This window comes from Brassica oleracea, chromosome C7, assembly GCF_000695525.1.
Source record: "Brassica oleracea var. oleracea cultivar TO1000 chromosome C7, BOL, whole genome shotgun sequence".
Taxonomy (NCBI): domain Eukaryota; kingdom Viridiplantae; phylum Streptophyta; class Magnoliopsida; order Brassicales; family Brassicaceae; genus Brassica; species Brassica oleracea.
The window spans coordinates 35,798,847-35,819,861 of record NC_027754.1 but is presented as its reverse complement, the minus strand read 5'-3'; the positions used below and the strand labels follow the sequence as shown (position 1 = coordinate 35,819,861).

General features: G+C 36.0%; 3 protein-coding genes across 3 annotated transcripts; 1 reads left to right on the top strand and 2 right to left on the bottom strand.

The window, feature by feature from the left end:
• Positions 1-3,917: 3,917 nt before the first annotated feature.
• Positions 3,918-5,165, bottom strand: LOC106306287 (protein LIGHT-DEPENDENT SHORT HYPOCOTYLS 1-like). The gene has a single exon (XM_013742848.1). It carries the CDS (start codon positions 4,741-4,743, stop codon positions 4,165-4,167), a length of 579 nt encoding a protein of 192 aa, XP_013598302.1. The 5' UTR covers positions 4,744-5,165; the 3' UTR covers positions 3,918-4,164.
• A 6,684-nt stretch (positions 5,166-11,849) lies between these two features.
• Positions 11,850-13,389, top strand: LOC106306286 (rubisco accumulation factor 1, chloroplastic). Its single transcript, XM_013742847.1, has one exon. It carries the CDS (start codon positions 11,919-11,921, stop codon positions 13,236-13,238), a length of 1,320 nt encoding a protein of 439 aa, XP_013598301.1. The 5' UTR covers positions 11,850-11,918; the 3' UTR covers positions 13,239-13,389.
• Positions 13,390-13,913: 524 nt separating this feature from the next.
• Positions 13,914-16,455, bottom strand: LOC106301592 (AT-hook motif nuclear-localized protein 14). The gene is made up of 6 exons (XM_013738040.1): positions 15,975-16,455; positions 15,464-15,516; positions 15,167-15,295; positions 14,741-14,893; positions 14,328-14,625; positions 13,914-14,204 (listed from the first exon to the last, which is right to left on the bottom strand). The coding sequence occupies exons 1-6, from the start codon at positions 16,402-16,404 to the stop codon at positions 14,161-14,163; spliced, it is 1,107 nt and encodes a 368-aa protein (XP_013593494.1). The 5' UTR covers positions 16,405-16,455; the 3' UTR covers positions 13,914-14,160.
• Positions 16,456-21,015: the final 4,560 nt, after the last annotated feature.

Sequence of the window (21,015 nt, the reverse complement as noted above, 5' to 3'; positions counted from 1 at the left end):
TTCCCCGACCAACTCGACATTCTAAAACCCACGGTCGAGGCAGACTTAGCTTGGGTCGTGAAGAAACCAAAGACGGACATGCATTCTTATCTGGCGGACCATCCGGACAGTCCCGCAAGCGTCCTTATCTTTACCCCGTGCATCCATCTGGTTCGGATGAACCTGGACAATAGCCTAAGGGTTTCCTTGACCAGAACGTTAACCGAATGGTCATCTTTGACTAATCTGCATGGAAGACTGAGTCTTTGACTCATTAATAATATTCTAGTCAATGTTTCTATTTTCTATGCCTTGTTTTCCCACAATTCTCTTTAATTCTCTTTGACTACAAGTAGTATAAATATGTAGTCCCTTTGATGAATAAAATCAGTTCATTTTGGTTGTTTATTTTCGATTCTTCTTTTCTCTGAGTGAGAGAGAGAGTTCTTAGCTAGTTCATCGGTTTGAACCGGCTTGTTGATTTGGTAGTCAGCCAATCATCTTTGTGTCGTTTGGTGGTTAGCCAACACACCTTCATCGTTTCTTAGGTGGTTAGCCTTAGATCGTGGTATATCAAGAGTCATTCCGCATCTCTTGACGATCCATTCATTCCATTCCAGTTCCAGAAGTGCCATCGCCTTCTTGGTTCATATCAAACACTCGGCCAAAGCCATCCTTCCCGTTTTGGGCGTATCACCATAAGCCGGCGAAGATGGTGATAAAATATCCACCGCTTTCCAGAGCCATAAGCCCAACCATCGGGAGTCTGAATCAGAATAGATCCGACGAACAAAATTTCAACGCTCTCTCTTTGAAAGATACGAGAGAGATAAGAGAGAGAGTGGAGCTCATATAGATCTGGATGTTATTTTTGAAAGTGTGATGTTGTCTTTTTTTTCCCCTCTGAATTTGATTGATGAAACTGAGAACATACAAGAATGATATCCAGAAGCCGGCGGAAACACATTACAATCCCCGGAAACATAGCCAACAAACGGGATTCTCAAACCCAAACAACGGGCAACAAATACAACAACTACAACAAACACTAGAGGAGACTACACTCGTACAACCGAAACCGAAGACAATCCTTGTGAAGGATAATAGAAATAAGTCGTCCAATCATTGAACAGCCGGCACTCTTGCCAAGAACCAACCAAGCACAAGAGAGAGTAAGCGATGAAGTGTCCAACATAACAACATCGGACCAAAAATACCTGAACCATCAGTTCACGGTACTAAGCCAGAACCAATACGCCTAACAAGAAACTCCAAATCTAGAAGAGACAAAACACCCGAAACTAAAGCTTCCTCCTCAAGCGAACCTTCATCGGAAAGCCTAAAATCTCAACTTCATTATACTGCTTCATCGAAGCCACCGAAGACAGAGAGAATCAGAAGCAAATCCGGAAATCACACTTATTAAAAGGCCGCGAGAAGGACTCCTTCATGCCTGAGAGATGGAGAGGTGCAAAGAACCTTGCAACTTCTAAAGAATGATAGACATGTTCTGCTCATCACACAACCACGCCACCATCACACCACCACTCATATCGTTGTTGAAACCATACAGAAAACAAACACTAAACACCAACAAGGACGCCTTAAATTCAAAACCTTTCAATATCACACCCGAAAGACACGAAAGATGGGAAAGACTAAAATGAGCCTGAGTCACAAACCGATGAACTACCGTAACTAGATCTGAAACCACGACTTGTGCTGCTACAAACGGACCCAGCCACAATCGCCTAGACTACACAGATGAGACACGAAATCGACATAAACGTCGACCAAAGCCATAGAAAAACAGCATAGCTCACCCTGATCGTAACTCATCCCGAAAATCAGCCCCAAAACTCTCCAAAAATAAAATGAAAAACCAAACAGCTTTAAAAAAAGGTAATCTACAACAGATATGACCGGCGGTGGTGCTAACGAAGCCACCACGCGCCGGTCACCGGAGCACAAACCAGAAGAAACGGAGAAGAAGATGTATCGCTGAGGATTTTATAGATAATGAAACTAATGAATCATGATTTTTTCAGTAGGTCTAAAAGACTATAACCCAAAAGTAGAAAATGTTTTATGATAAATTACAGTAAGGAAATAAAGTGGATCCAGTCGATATTATTGTAGACCGGGCCGGACAGAACTCACTCGGTTCCACGTGCGATTGGCTTTTAACCGGGACCACTATTTTGAGTAAAACCGGTGGACACCTGGTAAGCATCGGATGCACTTCTTTGATAGTTTTTTAATCGAAACCGTTCACTTTTGCTTAAACATTTAAATATGAGAACATCGTACCAACCTGTCTGCTGTTTGGGAATTCCTATTTGTGTTTATCGAAAGGGTTTGATCTTCTCTGATATCTGAATCCTAAGGATAATTAATTAACTTTTTTGTTGTTTTTCTTGCTAATAATTATCTGTATTTTTGTATGATAATGTGAAATTTTGCGATTCCACATTAAAAGAAAATAAAAAAGCAGACTTGTTAAATATGTCACGTGAAGAAATCCAATCCCAAAGGCCAAAACTGCTTGCTGTGCATGTTTTTTTCTTTTGAATATAGATCCATTTTAGGTTTAGGTTTTAATTTTGTTATACCACATTGTCTAAGCACATTTGTTTATTACGGATTTGAATTTTGATAGTAAACATCTACAACCTATCCAAGTTCCACTATCTGGAAGCCTATATGTATATATAAAAATCAATGTACATAAAATGTAAAATCTTAATGTTTGTTAACATAGTGTAAAACACATATTGGCGTTTTTTTTTTCTTCTTAAAACCAGAAATTTCCATCAAAGAATTTCAAGAAAATATCACTGGTCTTCAATATTCTATAAAGTACATCCAAAACGAAAATTTCAATTTGAGTAAAGGCATATTCTAAACAGTTACTTTCAAAAGTAAATAGTTTGCGAACTACAAATTAAATATTACAATTTAAGCTTTGTCACATATTAGAAAGTTGTACATTTGAAAACATGTGAGAAATTTGATAACTGTATATACTTTACATGTTTTGAAAATATTTCCAAATTTATCTACTAAAATGAATATTATATTTAATCTTCAAAATATCATTTGGTCATGACTCATATGACTAACTATTATACCATTACCATTTGCGTATAGATTAAATGACAGCTAAGTTTGCATAGTCTGTGCTCGTGAATCATTATTCTCTGGGTTAGGCCGAAATTTTCTGATGTTGAACCTATCTTTAAGAGCCAATTAGCCAATTTTCTATACACCGTTCAGTCATGATTTAACATTTTTTTTTTTTTACATTTTTCAACTAAGAGACGACTTAGACGGTTCTTAGCTTTTTTTTAGTTAAAATCTAAGAAAAGTTAAGAACCGTTTCTTAGCCGAAGCTAAGAGACCAAGGTTAATCATGTTCTAAGTGAGCTTGAAAGTGAACGAATGAATAATCCACAGAAAAGGTAGAATTAAAAATTTATGAGGTGACTCGCGCTAAGTGACCTTGAAAGTGAAAAAAACAGTGAATACATTGCTCATGACAAGGAAACCAATAGTAAGCAAAAAATGAGAAATCATGTCATATGGCTATGTTCATAAAAATTTGGGACTACAATAGCTATCAACGACTAATCAGTAATAATATTAGCGGTTACGAGTATCTGCAATTGATTGAGAAGCATACATTTACAAAGTTGCGATTACTAGTATATGGATTTGTTTTTACAATGAGACGCGTTAGTAATTAGTATATATCACAATGACTAACCATAAAGTAACCATGTACATACACACACACATTCATGTCAATCTATAAATCAGATTCATATCTAATCACGGAAATGAAATAAGCATCGACAAATGTTCCCTAAAACCTCAACCATCATCACATGGAAAAGAAATGATTAATCTATCATCTAAAGTCTAGCTGAGTTATACACACGAGCCCTAACTGTGTGGGATGACCCTCAAACTGATGGTTATAATTTAAATCAAATTAAAACCCCAAAAACATAAAAGGATCAAACACTTGAGCGTGAACAATCATAACATATCTTGTTCACAAACAACTAAAAGAGAAACAACAGCATATGTAGATAACGCAGATAAGACAATAGATTATACAAATAGAGAAGCGAATACGAAACAATACAATACATAAGAAGTAGAGAAATTTATATAATATGATCATACTATTGCACCGGAGTAATTAGCCATCACAGACTGACCTTGCTGTGGCTGCGGTTGCTGCAGCGGTAGAGGCGGCTGCGTCTGCGATAGCGTTTGCGTTTTCTGCCTGTTAACTCTCTTCCTCTTCTTCTCATAGCTAACACCGCGAGCTTTGGCCTGGAAGTCTCTTACTTCACGGAGGTATAACCTGACGGCGCGTGAGCCGAAGGGGTTAGCCTCGGGAGGGCCACCGTTCTCCTCGTAGGCGGCACGGAGGCGGCCGATGAGGGCGTCTAGTGAACCCCAAGCTTGTCTAAGAGGGCAGGGGCAAGGTGCGGGAGGGTTAGGGAGACCAAAGAAGGCACAGTTTTGGTGGTGAACCTTTGTTTTACCGAATTGGTCGAGGTAGCGGAGGAACTCGAGCACGTGTGCGCCGCTGCACGAGGGGAGAGAGAGCGGAGGACGGTGGTTCCGGAGGTACTGGCAGAAGGTGTTCCAGTCACGGCGTTTCTGATTCTCGTACCGGCTTGGGGAAGGAGGTGTTAATTGTGTTGAGGTAATAGGGTTCTTGTTTCCTTGGTGAGAGATCAGTTCCATAGCTTAATCTTGTTTTGAGTTTGGTAAGAAGAGGATGAAATCTGATATAGGGTTTTGCTTTTCTTATAATGATCGAGATTAGGGTTTTTTAGATCATAAATTAAAACCAAACAGAGAGAAAGAGGGACTTAACTGGTTGTCTTGGTGAAAATGGTACTATAAAAGGGATAGATACAACTTTGGCAGATCAAATCAAACAAACATATATGAGCAGAAATAGTGAGGCAAAGGGAGAATAAACTGAAAAAAGGAGAGAGAGAGAAGTGAAGTTTATTGCTGCCTATAGAAGATGAGAGAAGATATACAAGTGGAAGCTATCAAAAGTGGGATTCTTTTCTCTATTTTATTATTTTCTAGCTTTTCTACTTTAGGAGACGATGGATTCACAAAATCACACTTGTCTAGACTCAAAGAGTGTAATTTCAAGACTGAAGAGCACAAGGTCATTTAAAGAGAGAGAGAGAGGCTAAGGGCATAATTTTTTTTTTTGGTTTTTTTCTGAAAATTAAAAATGAACTAATCGCTAGTCGCCACGTGTCAATGGGATCCACGAACAATGGGAACAACCGACGCTTACTGCATTTGTTCAAACGGTGCTATTTATTTTTTCCATTTTTTTTTTTTTTAAATGGTTAAAAACCGGGGTAAACAACCCGGTCAATGGTGGTCTAACGAGATGAGTACAATATAGTAGAGAGAGAAGAAGAAGAAGGGGGACTGAGTGTTACACAGCGCAGAAAAGAGTAATTTCATAGCCAAAGAGAGAGAGAAAGAGAGTGTGACCAATGGCAATGGGTCAAGTGGGGAACTTGAAGTTGAACATTGACATGACATGAGGAGGAATAGTCTGTGTTCCTTGCCTGCAATTTGCAGCGACATTTTTCATTGTTTTACTTTTAAAATTTTACTTTATGCGTTACCTTGCATTTATATACTTTTGTTTCGCATTATTCGTGTTCCCTTCCTTCACTTTATTTTTTACTTTGAAAATGACTTCATTAACATATATTATCTTTTCTTTTTTCCGGAAATCATGGGTTATTAACTCAGAATTACATTTTTTAAGACCTAGTCGTTTCCTAATTAAGATTAAATTCCTGAGTGAGGAAAACAAACACATCAAGTAATTAAACTCGTGTTTTGTTTGCTTCAAGTCGAGTAAAGTTATTTTCAAAAAAAAAAAAGTCTAGTAAAGTTTTTATGTGTACATCACAATGGTAAAAGCATGCCAGTTGAGCAGCGGTATTAGTGATCGTGGCAATAACTCCCACAGTAATTCTAGCACCAAACTATTCAGACCAAGTTTAAAAGATTTTGTCTAAGAAATTTATATCATACAATGTTTGAACTATAATAAATTGAATAAAACGATCGCAGCTAAAGGGAAGAAGTTGAGTCTTCAGATGTTGTTTATTTGAACGCACCGTTTGTCTCTCTTCTACAAGACCTTATCTCGTGTGAATGTTTGTTAAACCTTCATTTTCGTCATAATTATTTTGTCGTCCTTTCGTTTTCGTCATACTATAGCTGACAGATTAATGTATAAATTCAATTTAACCTAATAAAAACAGCCAGAATCAAGTGTATCTAACAGATGTATTTTTTGGAAAATGATATCATCATCCAACACAACAAGTTTAGCATTTATGAGATTAGATCATCATCCAACACAGCAAGTTTAGCATTTATGAGATTAGAGAGGGAAGATAACAAAAAGATCGAATTATCAATAGATAAAGTACCTAATATCATAACAATATAATGTATAGCATCAAACATAGGCGCCTTTTAAAGGAGAGATAGAGCCACACGGAATGGCGCGTGATAAATTACGCGTTTGGAATCCATCATTGTCAGTGGAAAGCAAGAAACAGTGGTTTGATTTGGCACCAACATCACACTTATTGATCTGAATACAATCTCCTTTGATCTCGATTCACTGTATGTGATTTTTTTGGCGAATCATATATTTCCAGGTATATGCTTCTAGACCGTGTGTTATTGTGTTGTCAACCTATTTAGTTACTTTTTTACAAAACCTTAATATATGGACGAGGGCATTCGGTTATTTCCAGTTCAGCTTCGGCTTGAGAAAGAGATATTCCAAATTTGGTTAAAGTTTTAACTACCAACTACAATAAACAAATCATCATGGTCGATTAACTAAGGTTTAGTGGTTCTACCCCAAGTTGGAAATGCGATTTCAAAAAAAGATGTTAATTATTGCATACATGGCATGAAAACACTAAGCTCTAAATCGACCACTAGATTAAGATGGATTCCACATTCTATATACTTTTTAGCCTCTAACCTCACCACCAATAGAAGCTATTGTACTACTATTTCTTTTAGTCCCTGACTATCCAACTAGTTTTTGACCTCTTGCATAGATTTTACCTTTTCTTGACACCCAATGACCCTAAAAAGGAGATTCTACCATTTTCTGTAACCAATCTTTCCCTAAATCACGAAACACACATGTATTATATTTTGAGATCTCCGTATATGATAATAGAGAGAGAACATCGTACAGGGGACGGAGTTCCAGCATTTGGAAACGAAAGCCCTATCGGTACCATACTACCATGGATCCATATAGGGTTAAGCTTTTAAGACCTTTTTGTTGGTTAAACCAAGGCTATATATTTTTTAATATTCATCTAAAACTTCAAAATTGTCGTTCCCATTTGTAGCAAAATACACTTGTTCCATATTTGGCAAAACAGTAGTAGTATAGTCTCTTCACATGCACTTATGATTCCCTTCCTCCCTTCATGTTTCTCTCCCAGGGTGCATTCATCACTTGTTTATAATTCTTTGTCTATTAATTAATTAGCTTACATTTTTTTATGTTAAAGAATTATCAAAATTTCCCCAGCGACGGTACACATCCCATATTCTATGCAAACTTGACACTTATGTCCATTAAATGAGAATTATGTATAAGTACCAATATAGTACTAATTACCACTATAGACAGAATGAACTATAACCGAACCAATTTTCTTAAAATCTGATTTATACAGTTAAAATTTATCTAATTCGGTTTAAACTGATTTAAAATAATCTAAATTAGTCTAAACAAGTTAAATAATGAATATCAGAGTGAATTATAACTAATTTCGTTATATCATATTTACTGTATATAAACAGGCGATGATATTTTTCTCTAATTTTGTTTCTAAGTATAAATTCACATGTTTATCTTATTTTTTATATTTTATATTTTATCAAAGTAAATTTTTAATTAAACACACAAAATTTTAAATTATGTAAAATAAAATAAGATATATAATAAATAAACATAAATTTTAATTACGCTTAGATTCTGACTAGATGTTAGGTCTATGCAAATCGCTTCATCTAGTGATTTCTTTAACAATGATAAATACATTTCATCGTCGTAACATTAAAGAATTAAATACACATGTAAGTTTACTTATAAATAATTTAATACACATGTAAGTATACATATATATATATATAAGTGCGTAATGTATATTCCATAGTGAAGGAAGCAACGAACTACGTATGACAGGCGAGAATAGATGTTACACGCAGGCGTAACAAAACACGAACTATCTGCACGACAATTAAGTAAGGTAGCACAATATTGTTGACAAACAAAAAGGTAAAGAGATATTAAAAGAACTTGTTAACATCCCTATCATATCCTTAAAGATTTTTGTTTTTTCAGATCCACCGTTTCTACAAATTTGTACTATAAATTATCACTTTTCATATATATTTTTTTTTGAACTTCACTTTTCCTATATTTTTGTGTCATAGTTTGTCCATAAATATGTTTTGGTCCATCAACACCGAAAAACTTATCTCTAAATTATTTGTTAGTACATTACACGCGTGTACAAGTATAACGCTTGTAGTAGGCATAGAAATATCGAATAGATCATGTACTTGCCAATTTAAGGTGTTAAGCTTTGATAGATCATATCAAACGTGTTTATTTAAAAAACTTTTGATTGTTTTAAATTTTTTTTTATTGTATTAATATATTTTGTATTCTTTACTGTAAACACCCTTACCAAAAAATTTTTAATTGTATTAATATGTTTTTGTATTTTTTTAACTGTAAACACCCTTACCAGAATCGCCAATAAACCACAACCCGATCAGAGCAAAGCAACCTAAGATCGCCACATCGTCAAAGAGAAAATGAGACTAAAACTTACTCCAGGCAACAAAAAGCAGAGAAAGAGGGAGAAAAGACTCTCGGAGGAAGAGAAGATGCCGAAAAATTTCGAAGAGAGGCAAATCTATTGTCCCCAAATAGATTTATTTACTGAAATCTACATCCGACCTCCACTGGCTAGCCCACACACCATCGCTCCAGACTCAACTTCATGGCCACCACCGCTTTAGAACACCAAGCTTCAAAACCGGACTCTAAAAAAAGATGACAAACATGAAAAAAGGGAAATGGCCATCGCCACTCGTCCTCAAAGAAGCAGGAAAATCATCAGTGTCACCAAAACAACAACATCGTCTGTCCGTATGTCATCGTCCATTCAGATGATTCATTTAGATAATCCAGTTAGATATTCATCTTGATGTTATTCGGACTATTCGTTTCTCCAACTAAATAGTTCATCTAAATGAATTTATGTTCCTTTTTTCATCTAGATAATTTTAGTAAGCAAATGGTATATACCCTTATTTTGATTTAATCATATTTTTATTTTTAACTATATTAATTTTAATTAATTAATTAAATATAGTAATTTTAAAATATGGTTTTGGTGGGATATATAATTTAGCGGTTTTAGAGAAAAACATAATTTGTGGGTTTTTTCTGGAAAATAAATTTTTCGGTTTTGGCGAGAAAATGTGATTTTGTGGTCTTGACGAGAAACATGATTTCACATACATTTTTCGGTTTTGGCGAGAAAATGTGATTTTGTGGTCTTGAAGAGAAACATGATTTCACAGTTTTGGCGGAAAATTGTGTTTTTCGGTCTTGGCAAAAAATGTGTTTTTGCGGTTTTTGCGGAAAAATACGTTTTTGCGATTTTGCGTAAAATGTGTTTTTGTGGTTTTAGCGGAAAATGTGCGTTTAGCGGTTTTAGCGAGAAAATGCATTTTTCCGGTTTTGGCAGGAAATGTGTTTTGAGATTCTGGCGGGAAAGTGAGTTTTTGTGGTTTTGTTTTTTTGGCGAAAATGTGTTTTTGTGATATTAGAGAAAAAATGTGTCTTTTACGGTTTTGACGCAAAAAAATGTATTTTAGCATTTTTGGCAAAAATATATCTAAACGTAAATATAAATATTTATTGGAATAAGAGTAAATTTGTCATTTGTTATTTGAGCAGGTTCTTCTACATCCAGATGCACCAATTAAACTCATCTCAATGAGCCATGTAAATAAATCTCATTTCAGACTAAAGTTTTAAAACTCATCGTGATGGATCATTAATATAATTTGTAATTTTAAATCTAAACGAACAACAATCTCATCTTCGTCTAAATGGACCATCTCTGAACGGTAAAACGAACAGGTCCCAAAACGTCTCCATGCAAACAACCTCAGTCGGGAAAGATAGAAGTCGAAAACGGCAGCAGAGAGGCGGAAGCAAGAGAAGCGAAGCGGATAGGACGAACTTATTTTTTTGGTCACTATTTTTGTTTGGAGAGAAGTGAGAATGTTTTCTCTCTCTACTTCTCCTTCTTATATTTAAAACATGTCATGGGTAAGTTTTTAAAGACATAGCAAGAAGTGTTCAGATTCTGACAGAACAGGAGTGTTGATTTATATTCTATGAACGTGGTAGATCTACAATTTGATATTTTTTATAAAAGATAGGGTAGAACAAGTTATTCATATTATAACATTCATGGGCTATGCAAAAACATAAAACAAAGAAGTGAGAGTAGTAATTATCCATGCAGTGTCCAATAATATGATCCAACCTGAGAAAAATACTTTTAATACAGTAAAAACTCTATAAATTAATATTCGATAAATTAATAAATTTTTCTGGTTTCAAGTTAGATCGGTTCAAAATATGACACAAATCGATAAAATAATAAGATAATATATTTTTAGAAAATTCTATATAAATATATGGTCCCATTAAAATTATAAATTAATAATTTATATTTTAATAACACTTAATATATTTTGATAAGATTTAGTAAAATTATATCTAAAATCACTTTTAAATTCTATGAAACATATTTTATATTCACCAAGTAATATAATAAAACCAATATAAATGTCGAATATTATAATTTAATTATTGTATATACACTAAAATCAATTTTTTTTTATTTTAGAAAAATATATCTTAAATAGAAAAATCTAAAAATGAAAATTTTAATAAATTAATAAAATACATAGTCTCAACATTATTAATTTATTATAGAGTTTTTATTAATATTGGATATGATCAATTATTTGTTAAATCTGGCATACGATTGCTCAATCAAAAGCTATGATGCATCCACCTCCCAATGTTTTATGAAGTATGTACATATATTACATATATCCATCAAGAGCTTATAGAAACGAGTAAAAAACTGACTTTTGCTGAATGTGGATAGTAGAATAACAGTTTGGACCTTCCACATATCAAATACCCTTCGCTACAAAGTACTAACATAAGCAATCGATTGCTTGTGACATGGAAAGAGGATGGAACAAACATGTGTGTTGTTTCCAAAGCACCCTTGATCTGATGGCAAATAAACTATTTAGACCAAAAGAGTTTCATCGATATCAGATACATAATACAAACTTTCAGAGATACATAGGGTTTACATAGTTACATACCGGATCCTCGAAATGATATTTGAGTATATACTAGCAAAAAGATCATAAGAGTGTTAAAAAAAAAACTGATCATAAGAATTAACAATATCGATACTAGACAGTCAAATCTTCAGTAGACGTCTATCTTTTTTGGAGATTTGAACTCCCTTCCTCAGCTGGTGAAACAGAAAACATCTATCACTCGCTCGTTTCCGGATTGGTCAAGAAAAATAAGGACTAACTATTGGCGGGAAAATCATAACGAGAAAGGAATATGCGATAACCGATCCGGTTTAAATCCGGTTCAAAAATCTAATTTAATGTATATACCGCGTCTTATCTCTTTCCATCATCATCTTCTTCCTCTGCGACTCTGTTCTCACCACACACGAGCACACACAACCACCATGCTTTCCCTCACCGCAACCACTCTCAAACCCTCAATACTCTCCCTTTTCACCCAACCCAAACCCAATGGGCTATCTCCCCACCCAATTACCCGACCCGCTAACCCGTCACCCTTCACCGTCAGCGCCAACTTAATCCCCGCTTCGAACCGCCAAGCCCCAGCAAAACAGAACCTTTACCAACCCTTCCGCCCTCCACCGTCCCCAATCCCTCCAAAGTTCCGATCTTTAGACACCGCCGGCAAAATCGAGGTCCTCGCCGACCGCATGGGCCTCTGGTTCGAGTACGCCCCCCTCATCTCCTCCCTCTACACCGAAGGCTTCACTCCCCCCACCATCGAGGAGCTCACCGGAATCTCCGGCGTCGAGCAGAACTGCCTCATCGTCGGCGCCCAGGTCCGCGACTCCATAGTCCAGTCCAACGCTAAACCCGAGCTCATCGCCGCTTTCGAGACCGGAGGCGCGGAGCTTCTCTACGAGATCCGTCGTCTCAGCACGGTCCAGCGTGTTGCCGCCGCTGAGTACATCGTCGAGCACGGGTTCGACACCAAAGGAGCGCACGATCTCGCTAGAGCTATTAAGGATTACCCTCACCGCCGCGGAGACAAAGGGTGGGAGGAGTTTGATTACAACTTGCCAGGGGATTGTCTCTCTTTCATGTTGTATAGGAAGAGCAGAGAGCATAGGAGCCCCTCTGAGCTTAGGACGACGCTGCTTGAGCAGGCGTTTGAGGTCGCTGTGACTGAGAAAGCCAAGAAAGCTGTGGGGAGGGAGTTGCATGGATACAGCGATGAGGAGAGAGCTAAAGAAGAGGAGGTTAAGATCATTCGCGTTCCAGTGGTGAGGCTGAAGTTCGGAGAAGTGGCGGGAGCGAGTTCGGTTGTTGTGTTACCGGTGTGCGAAGCTGAGGAAGGAGTGGGGAAGATTAACGAAGCTCCGATGGAGTTTGAGTCGGGTGGGGAGTTTGGTGTTGTGGAGGCTGAGAAGGAATGGAGGAGATGGGTGGTTTTACCGGGTTGGGATCCGGTGGTGGCGGTTAGGAGAGGAGGGGTTGCGGTTTCTTTTAGGGATGATAGGAAAGTGTTGCCGTGGAACGGGAAAGAGGAGGCGATCATGGTGGTGATGGATAGGGAGAAGAAGACGGTGGAGGCTGAGGATGGGTACTATCTGGTTGTGACTGGAGATGGGATGAAGTTGGAGAGAGGTTCGGTGTTGAAGGAGAGAGGAGTGGAGGAGTGTTTAGGGATGGTTGTTTTGGTGGTGAGGCCGCCTAGAGATGATGATGATGAGTGGCAGATAAACGATGATGAATGGGACTAGAAGAGTGATACATTTGAGAATACTAGTGTTACCAAGTAACTTCCATTAAAACTATACTCCATGTTTTTGGCAAATATGTAATTCTTGGTTTGATTATGTCATTATGTTTTTCTTTCAGCCTCTGTTTAAATAAGAATCTGCATGTGATCCTCACCATAGTTTAGACTTGAAGCTACATTTTTGCGTAGCTAAGAATAAGTAGGTGGTGATTAGAGATAACATTGCAGCTTCTACTTGCTTGATATGGCTGATACAAGTATTAGCTGGTGCACTATTTCTTACACGGTCAATAAGTGTAGATAGTTCTTGGTTACTGTAATCAAGCCGATCCTTTTAGATCGTAGACTCTGTTAGGAGAGTGTCTATGAGCGTATGAAACGTTTGAGCATAGTCATCGCCAGTGCTCAGGCCATTTTGATTCTCCGCAGTAACAAGGGGACGTTCCTGAAATATATGTAAGCAGCTCTTCATGGTCAACACTTGCCTGCACATGATTCCTGAATATAGACATGGTGGTTCTCCCAGTTTGGGGATTTTTGCTCCCTTGCCTAAACATTTAAAAACAATTTATATAGAACCGTTTGAAAAGAGTCTTTCTTTTAATTTTTCACAAGAGAAAGAAAAAGGAACTAAACAAGTATAACTTAAACCAAAAAAAAAAAACTGATTATAAGAAAAAAAGAAACAAAATAAAAAAAAAAGGATGAAGTGAAACAGAATCCAGAAAAAAGATGTCAAAGTTTACTATAATATTACACTGAACCAAGAAAACAAAAAGCATCACAGTCTAGTTTTGCCTCTCTGCCATTGCAATAAAAATATCCTTGGGACATTGTATGATATGATTGATTCATGCTCAACTTCACTTTCCATCATAAACCTCTACACACCTTCTTCAGAAACTAGTGTACTAAGCTGCCATTTACTCATAATCTCCATTTTCTGATGACCCATTTCCTCTCATTCCTGACCAACAACATCACAATAGTCCAAACACAAACAAAAACAGTCTTACTAAAGCTAAAAGCATTGCTAAAAAGGAAAAAAAAATACAAATGAAAATAAACAAGTGGTTAGCTTTCTTATTACCTGACAAATCGTAACCAGCACCGCCCCATTCAGAAGGCCTGGCATGTGACATGTGCATGCCCTGAGGTGGTTGCATCATGAAATGAGCTCCACCACCCAACGCACCACCACTAGTCATAGTATGATGCTCATTGTTTAGATTTCTTCCGGAAGATTCCATACTTGGATGATAGACATGCAAAGATTCCGTGCCGCCAGAAGGAGAAGGCAGCAAGCTTCCACTTCCTGAAGCATCATCTCCTTTCACATCATTTCCTCCATCCTTCTTTTTCTCTAGCTGAAATGTCCCCACGATCACCTGTAAAGGAAAACCAGAGACTATCTCATCAAAGGTGCAAAATAATCAATGAATCTCCTTTCTAAATTCAGTATCTGGTATTAATTTAGTGGTATAAGATAAAGAGGAAAGGTACCTGAACTGGCCCAGCAGCCTTAAGGAGTCCCCCAACTCTTCCACCGATGATCTGACCATCTGAACCAGATAAACAAATGCTAAGGCCACCAGTTTTCCCACCGTGTTCGCTCCGAATATAAGATCCACTCAGTGAGAGGATCTCGTACTGACCCTGAATACAAGTTTGGAATTCTGAAACAAGTTAATAAAATTATATGCAACTCTCACGCATGTGTGTAAGAATCTTTAGCTGTAATGGAAGTTTGATTATAACAAAGTGAAATTAAATAGTCCCTAAAAGAGACCAGTTTTATAGGCTCTAAGTTACAGTGAACAGATAATTAACTCATCATCAGCTCAGAGAACAAGATAGCCCTTCCCAAAGTCCAATCCTTTTTTTTTTTGGCGAAACCAATTCAAGAATTAGTAGGAACAAGAGAATCACCTGATAAGATACACTGGTTCCTGTCGCGATGTGAGACAAGGATGCACTAGAGATGGCGCCAGATGCAGAAAGAATGCATATCTCATGCTTGCTTTGCTCAGCGAAAAGTATAATTTTCTGAGCCACATCCTATCAAATTAATCCAGTTTGTAATATACCATCAGTGAAACAGCAGAATACCTTATGAACGAGCTCTATAGCAAAACCTGAAGCTAGATTGCGTTTAAACCAATAGTTTTAACCAAATCATAATATCAAAACCAGACCTTCAAATTAGTACCATAGAACAACACTCACCTCACCAGGAGTTATACTAACAATGTGTGGAGTAAAACTTTGCCCAGTTTTCCCTGCAACAAGAAATAAAAAAAACTAATGTGAAACTCAAAAATAACAACAACAACAACAAGAGAACACCACTCTAGAAGGTAAACTGATAATCAAAGTGATCTTAGAAACAAATAACTGCTGCAGATCAATGTTATTTGCAAAACTGAAATGATGTGTACCGCCACAAGCTCAAATGAACAAAGGCCAGCAAAATGATACAATATAAGAATCTGCCAATTCTTCAATGTTTATGGAAGCAAAGAGAGTGTTTATGGAAACTCACGAATATAAAGAAGAGCTTTATTACCAAAACTAAAGTTATTTACTTCGCAGATCAACCACCCTAGGAAGGAGAATCTAAACTAGATATCACACAGAACTCGAGCAATTTTACGATTCAAGATCAATTTCACCCATAAAGTTCATTACTTTACACAAAAGCGAAAAGGGTTTTCAAAAAGAGAGAGACTTTACGCACCGACATAGCCCGAGAGGCCCTTTCTCGACCCGGATTTAGACGGAGGCGATACGCCGGCGGCGGCGGCTTGCTCCCTCCTCTCTCTAGCGGAGGAATTGCTCGCGGAAGACGCCAGTTTCTTAGCGGCCAGGGCCTGAGCAGGCGTATCGTACTTCCTGGGACGGCCTCTCTTCCTCTTGACGGGATCAATCGGAGCCGTGACGGCGGAGGACGGAACAGAGTGAGGGTAAACAGGGAGAGAGGAGGAAGATCCATCGTTCGACGGTGGCGGGGATGTCAGATTACCATTGTTGGTGGAGGTGGTTGGCGGTGCGGCGGAGACGGTGGTGGGATTGTGGTGGTGGAAAGGATGGTAGTAAGGAGAAGTGAGATGGTGATGGTGATGCTGCTGCTGCTGCTGCTGGTGGTGGTGCCTTTCGTTAGGTTCCATTGCTTTTTTAGATAAGAGAGGAAGAAAAAAATAAAAATTGTATTTTTTTCTTTTCTTTTCTTCTCTTAATTTTTCTTTTTCTTTTAGGGTTTTTATGCTTTACAGATTTTTTTATTTCTTTTCTATGATGAAAAGGTTGTTGTGTTGTCGTCTTCTGGGGTTTTGATGTGTTCTCAGCCGTTGGATTGTACTTTTGACTTCGGTATGTTGACTTTTTGTGTGTTTCTTCTTTTTGGTTTAAGTTTATTAATTAGGGGTAAGCTGATCTTATCATTATATCTTCTTTAATTCTTTTACTTTGTCATTTCCAGTAGGCCTACCACCACCACCTACGGATAGGGTGGCTGGACCATTTCTTGTTTGGTTCATTTCGATTCAACTCAATTTAGATTTGGAGGTACAAAAAAAGTGTGTGGACTGTGAAGGGGTTGTAACATCATACTGACTTTGGTGATCAAGCAAGCGGTCAAAACCAGTGGCTCTAATGGTTTAGTGTATCGTGTATTACACTTTTGACGCCTCGATAAGATTTTATCTTAAAAGATCTTTTTAGTTTTCATAAGTATTGTTAATACCTTTGTTTTCAAAATAAAGATTTTATCTTATAAGATCTTTTTTGGTTTTTACAAGTATTGTTACAATGTAATCCTTCGTTTTCAAAGTAAAGATTTTTTTTTTAATATTCACACATATTCAAAATATAATGAATGTTTATAATTATATTTATTATGTATTTTTACTATGCACTTTCAATAGCTATCAAATAATTTGGCGATGATTAGTTCAATTGTGGTTGTAAAATTAACCTGTAAAATTTTAGTCGTAATTAAGTTGGTTGTAAAAGTATTATTGTAGATTTTTTATAAAAATTTTTGATGTATTCAAATTTGTTGTAGCGGTAAACTATAGGTTATAGATATTTTAAAATAAAATAAATATGTGAAATGTGTGATGTATATATAAAGTAATTATTTTTACCAATTAAAATAATTTATATTATAATTTTTATAAATTGTCAATATTTACTGTTATTTAAAATGTGATATATAAATAATATTTATGTCATTTAAAATATTTCAAAATTTTAAAAACATCAAAATTAAATTAAAATACTTATAGATATTTTTATTATGATTATCTAATTTATGTGATATTATAGATTATTTTATTTTATAGATTCTATAATCTATAAAAAATGTAGATTTTTTGCCTAAAATACATAAGAAAAAATTTGCTTTAATTTTTTTTATTGTGTCTTTAAAAGTAAAGATAAAATATAATTCGTAAAAATTAATAGAAACTTGTTGTAGGTTTTAACTTTTAAAGATAAAATTACAAGGTAAAATTTAATGCTTTAAAAATAAATAAATCTAAAGTAGATAGATAACCCAACCAATCACCCCCTTGAAATATTTTCAATTTTTTTTTTAAGTGTACAAAATCGTAAAACAAAAAAAAAGTTTTAAAAGTTGTGATTTGTGAAAGCACCTAACCAACTGTAAATCACATTTAGTATATATAGGGTTTAGTTATTAAATTCAACTGTGTTCAACACCTAACATAATCTACTTTAAGCAAAACCTTATGGTTTAGGATTACAGCGGATACCAGACGAAGATTTAGTCATTTAATTATCTTGTTAATGTCTTTAGACTCTTTACCGAGACAATATATAGTATGATCTACTAAGCAATGCACACCCAGCAAGAGTTCTTGACTCTAAAATGGCTTTTAGTTTTAGAAGCCATTAGTTCTAGAGAGCTAATACGCAATGGATAGAAGACTTGTTGACTATTTGTCGAAGGTCACTGTAGATAAACGGCAAATGATAAAAGAAAAAAAAATTGAAAGATCGATACAATTATTAAAATAAAAAGAGGTTCGTTCTCAGTAGAGTTAAACCCATAGTTGCAAATGTAACAACAAGACAGGAATGACTATCCGTGCTCCTTGAGTCCTTGTGCATCAGCATATCGACTAGCTATGCATGTGATTAGAGGTGATGAGAGTAACTTTTTAAGTATATACGCATGAATGCATGAGAACATTTTCTTTTTTTGGTAAAAGAACTCGAAAACTATTAATCTAATAAACGCCGCAGTAACGAAAAACGAAGCAGACACAGAGAGATCAGAGATGTATTCGAATGCATGAGAACATTCATTGTGTGATCATAGTTTCACGATTTATTTAGGATTTGGAATAAAGAATTTTTTACTTTTTATAGATTTTGTGCCATTTTGAACAAACTCCACTGGTTTCGATGTTTTCTCGTTTGGCATAAACGACATTTAATTTGTTTGATCTGTCCTTTATTACGTAGTTCATGCATTAAAACAAGTCTTTTACAACTTTTGCATAGACATTTGCTATCATTCATCAACAACTTTTTATTATCATATATTTTTTACGTTTCGGCAGAAAAATATCATTTTTACGGTTTTGGCGGGAAAAGTTTTTACGCGATTTTTGGCGGAAAAGTTTTTGGCGGGAAAAGGTTTTTCTTTTCGCGATTTTTGGCGGGAAAAGCATTTTTACGGTTTCAAAGAGAAAATACATTTTTCCGGTTTTGGCGGGAAAATTCAGTTTTCCGGGTTTGGCGGGAAAAGTGTATTTTCCAGTTTTGGCAGGAAAATGTGTTTTCCAGTTTTGACGGGAAAATGCGGTTTTCCGGTTTTGGCGGGAAAAGTGTGTTTTTCAGTTTTGGCGGAAAAATACGTTTTCCGGTTTTGGCGGGAAATTGCTATTTTCCGGTTTTGTCGGGAAAATTTCGTTTTCCAGTTTTGGAGGGAAAATTCTGTTTTCCAGTTTTGGCGGGAAAATTTTGTTTTCCGGTTTTGGCGGGAAAATTCTGTTTTCCGTTTTTGGCGGGAAATTGTGTTTTCTGGTTTTGGCGGGAAAATGCGGTTTTCCAGTTTTGGCGGGAAAATTTCGTTTTCTGGGTTTGGCGGGAAAATTCTGTTTTCCGGTTTTGATGGGAAAATTCTGTTTTCCGGTTTTGACGGGAAAATTGTGTTTTCCGGTTTTAGCGGAAAATTGTGTTTTCCGGTTTTGGCGGAAAAACTGTGTTTTCCGGTTTTGGCGAGAAAATTGTTTTTTGCGGTTTTGGCAAGAAAATGTTTTTTGGAGTTTTGGTGGGAATATGCATTTTTTGGGTTTTGGCAGGAAAATTCATTTTTTCGGTTTTGACGGAAAAATACGTTTTTCGGTCTTGGTCGAAAAGTGCAGTTTTACTGGTTTGGCCGAAAAATGTGTTTTTATGGAAATGTGCGTTTTACATTTTTTTGCGGAAAACGTATCTTGCGGTTTTGGCAGGAAAGTGTATTTTTCAGTTTTTGCGAGAAAACGCATTTTTTGGTTATAGCAGAAAAATGTATATACAAAAAATTAGATTTTACGGTTTGAAAATATTATTTTGATTTTTAAAAAGTCATTTTTGTCATTTATCATTTTAGACTGAACTAGATGCATTTGCATCCAGATGCACCATCAAGACTCACCTTCATTTGGACGAGAATTTGAGAAGAATTTTTAAAAATTTAGTTGAGTGATCCATCTGAATGTAGCATTATAATACACAAAACGAATATCAATTTGCATCTTCACCCAGATGGATCACATGGGTGAGCAAACGAACGGGACTTATTATATTCTCTTGACCAAAGTTGTAAAAGGAATGAACTCTTGTAGCTGCCTCAAAGGAAAGTTGTTTCAAATGAATTTCGTGAAACTAGAGAAGATGCTCAAACTGTATTACGTGTTACGACATTCTTAATCCTCTTGTTAAAATTAATTGTAATGTGACAATTGATGCACATGCAGACCAAGCTGCCGAATCTTTACCAATGAAATGGTGATGATGTATACGCTTCCGGAAACTACTAGTTAAAGACCGATGTGATGATTCTGATTCAGATTCAGTTCAGATGTTTATGTATGATTGATGGCAATTTTTTTTTTGGTAACCATGGTAAGACTTTATTACCATTTTCGATTTTTGACAGAAGTTTTTTGTTTTAAAAGGAATTTTCACAGAAGTTAAAAACAAATAAAAGAAAAAATATAAAATACCAAAGCAAAGAAAAGCAAACACTCCGAGCAAAGACCTAAGATCAACAATGGTTTTTGTTTCTTGGAAGTGATTCCTAAAGCGTTAGAAATTGTGAAGAAGGTTATGAGCAAGGAGAAAGTGATAAGGATTTGATGAATACCATATCCTCTACTTAGATTTTAGAGCATTTTTAATTCTACTACATTTTTACTCATTTGCTACTATTATTCTATTTATAGAGTAATGATTTTATTTTTTACTTATTACTCTATTTTTAATAAAAAATGTAGATAGAACTTAGAGTGAAAAGCAACACTATTATAGAGTTACTGCATTAAAAAAACACAAAATCGAGCAAAAAAATTGAGATGCTTTTGAGCCAGGTCATAAGAGACATTGTCGCATATACGAGCTATGGTTCATCTTCGTTACTATCTCTCAATCATTGCGAGTTTAGATTTCTATAATTTCAACTTCGAAGTATGTTGTTACGTGTAAATAATTGGTCATTAAGAAAGGTTGTGGTTGAACTCGGTCTCCGCGCATTAACCACATCCTAC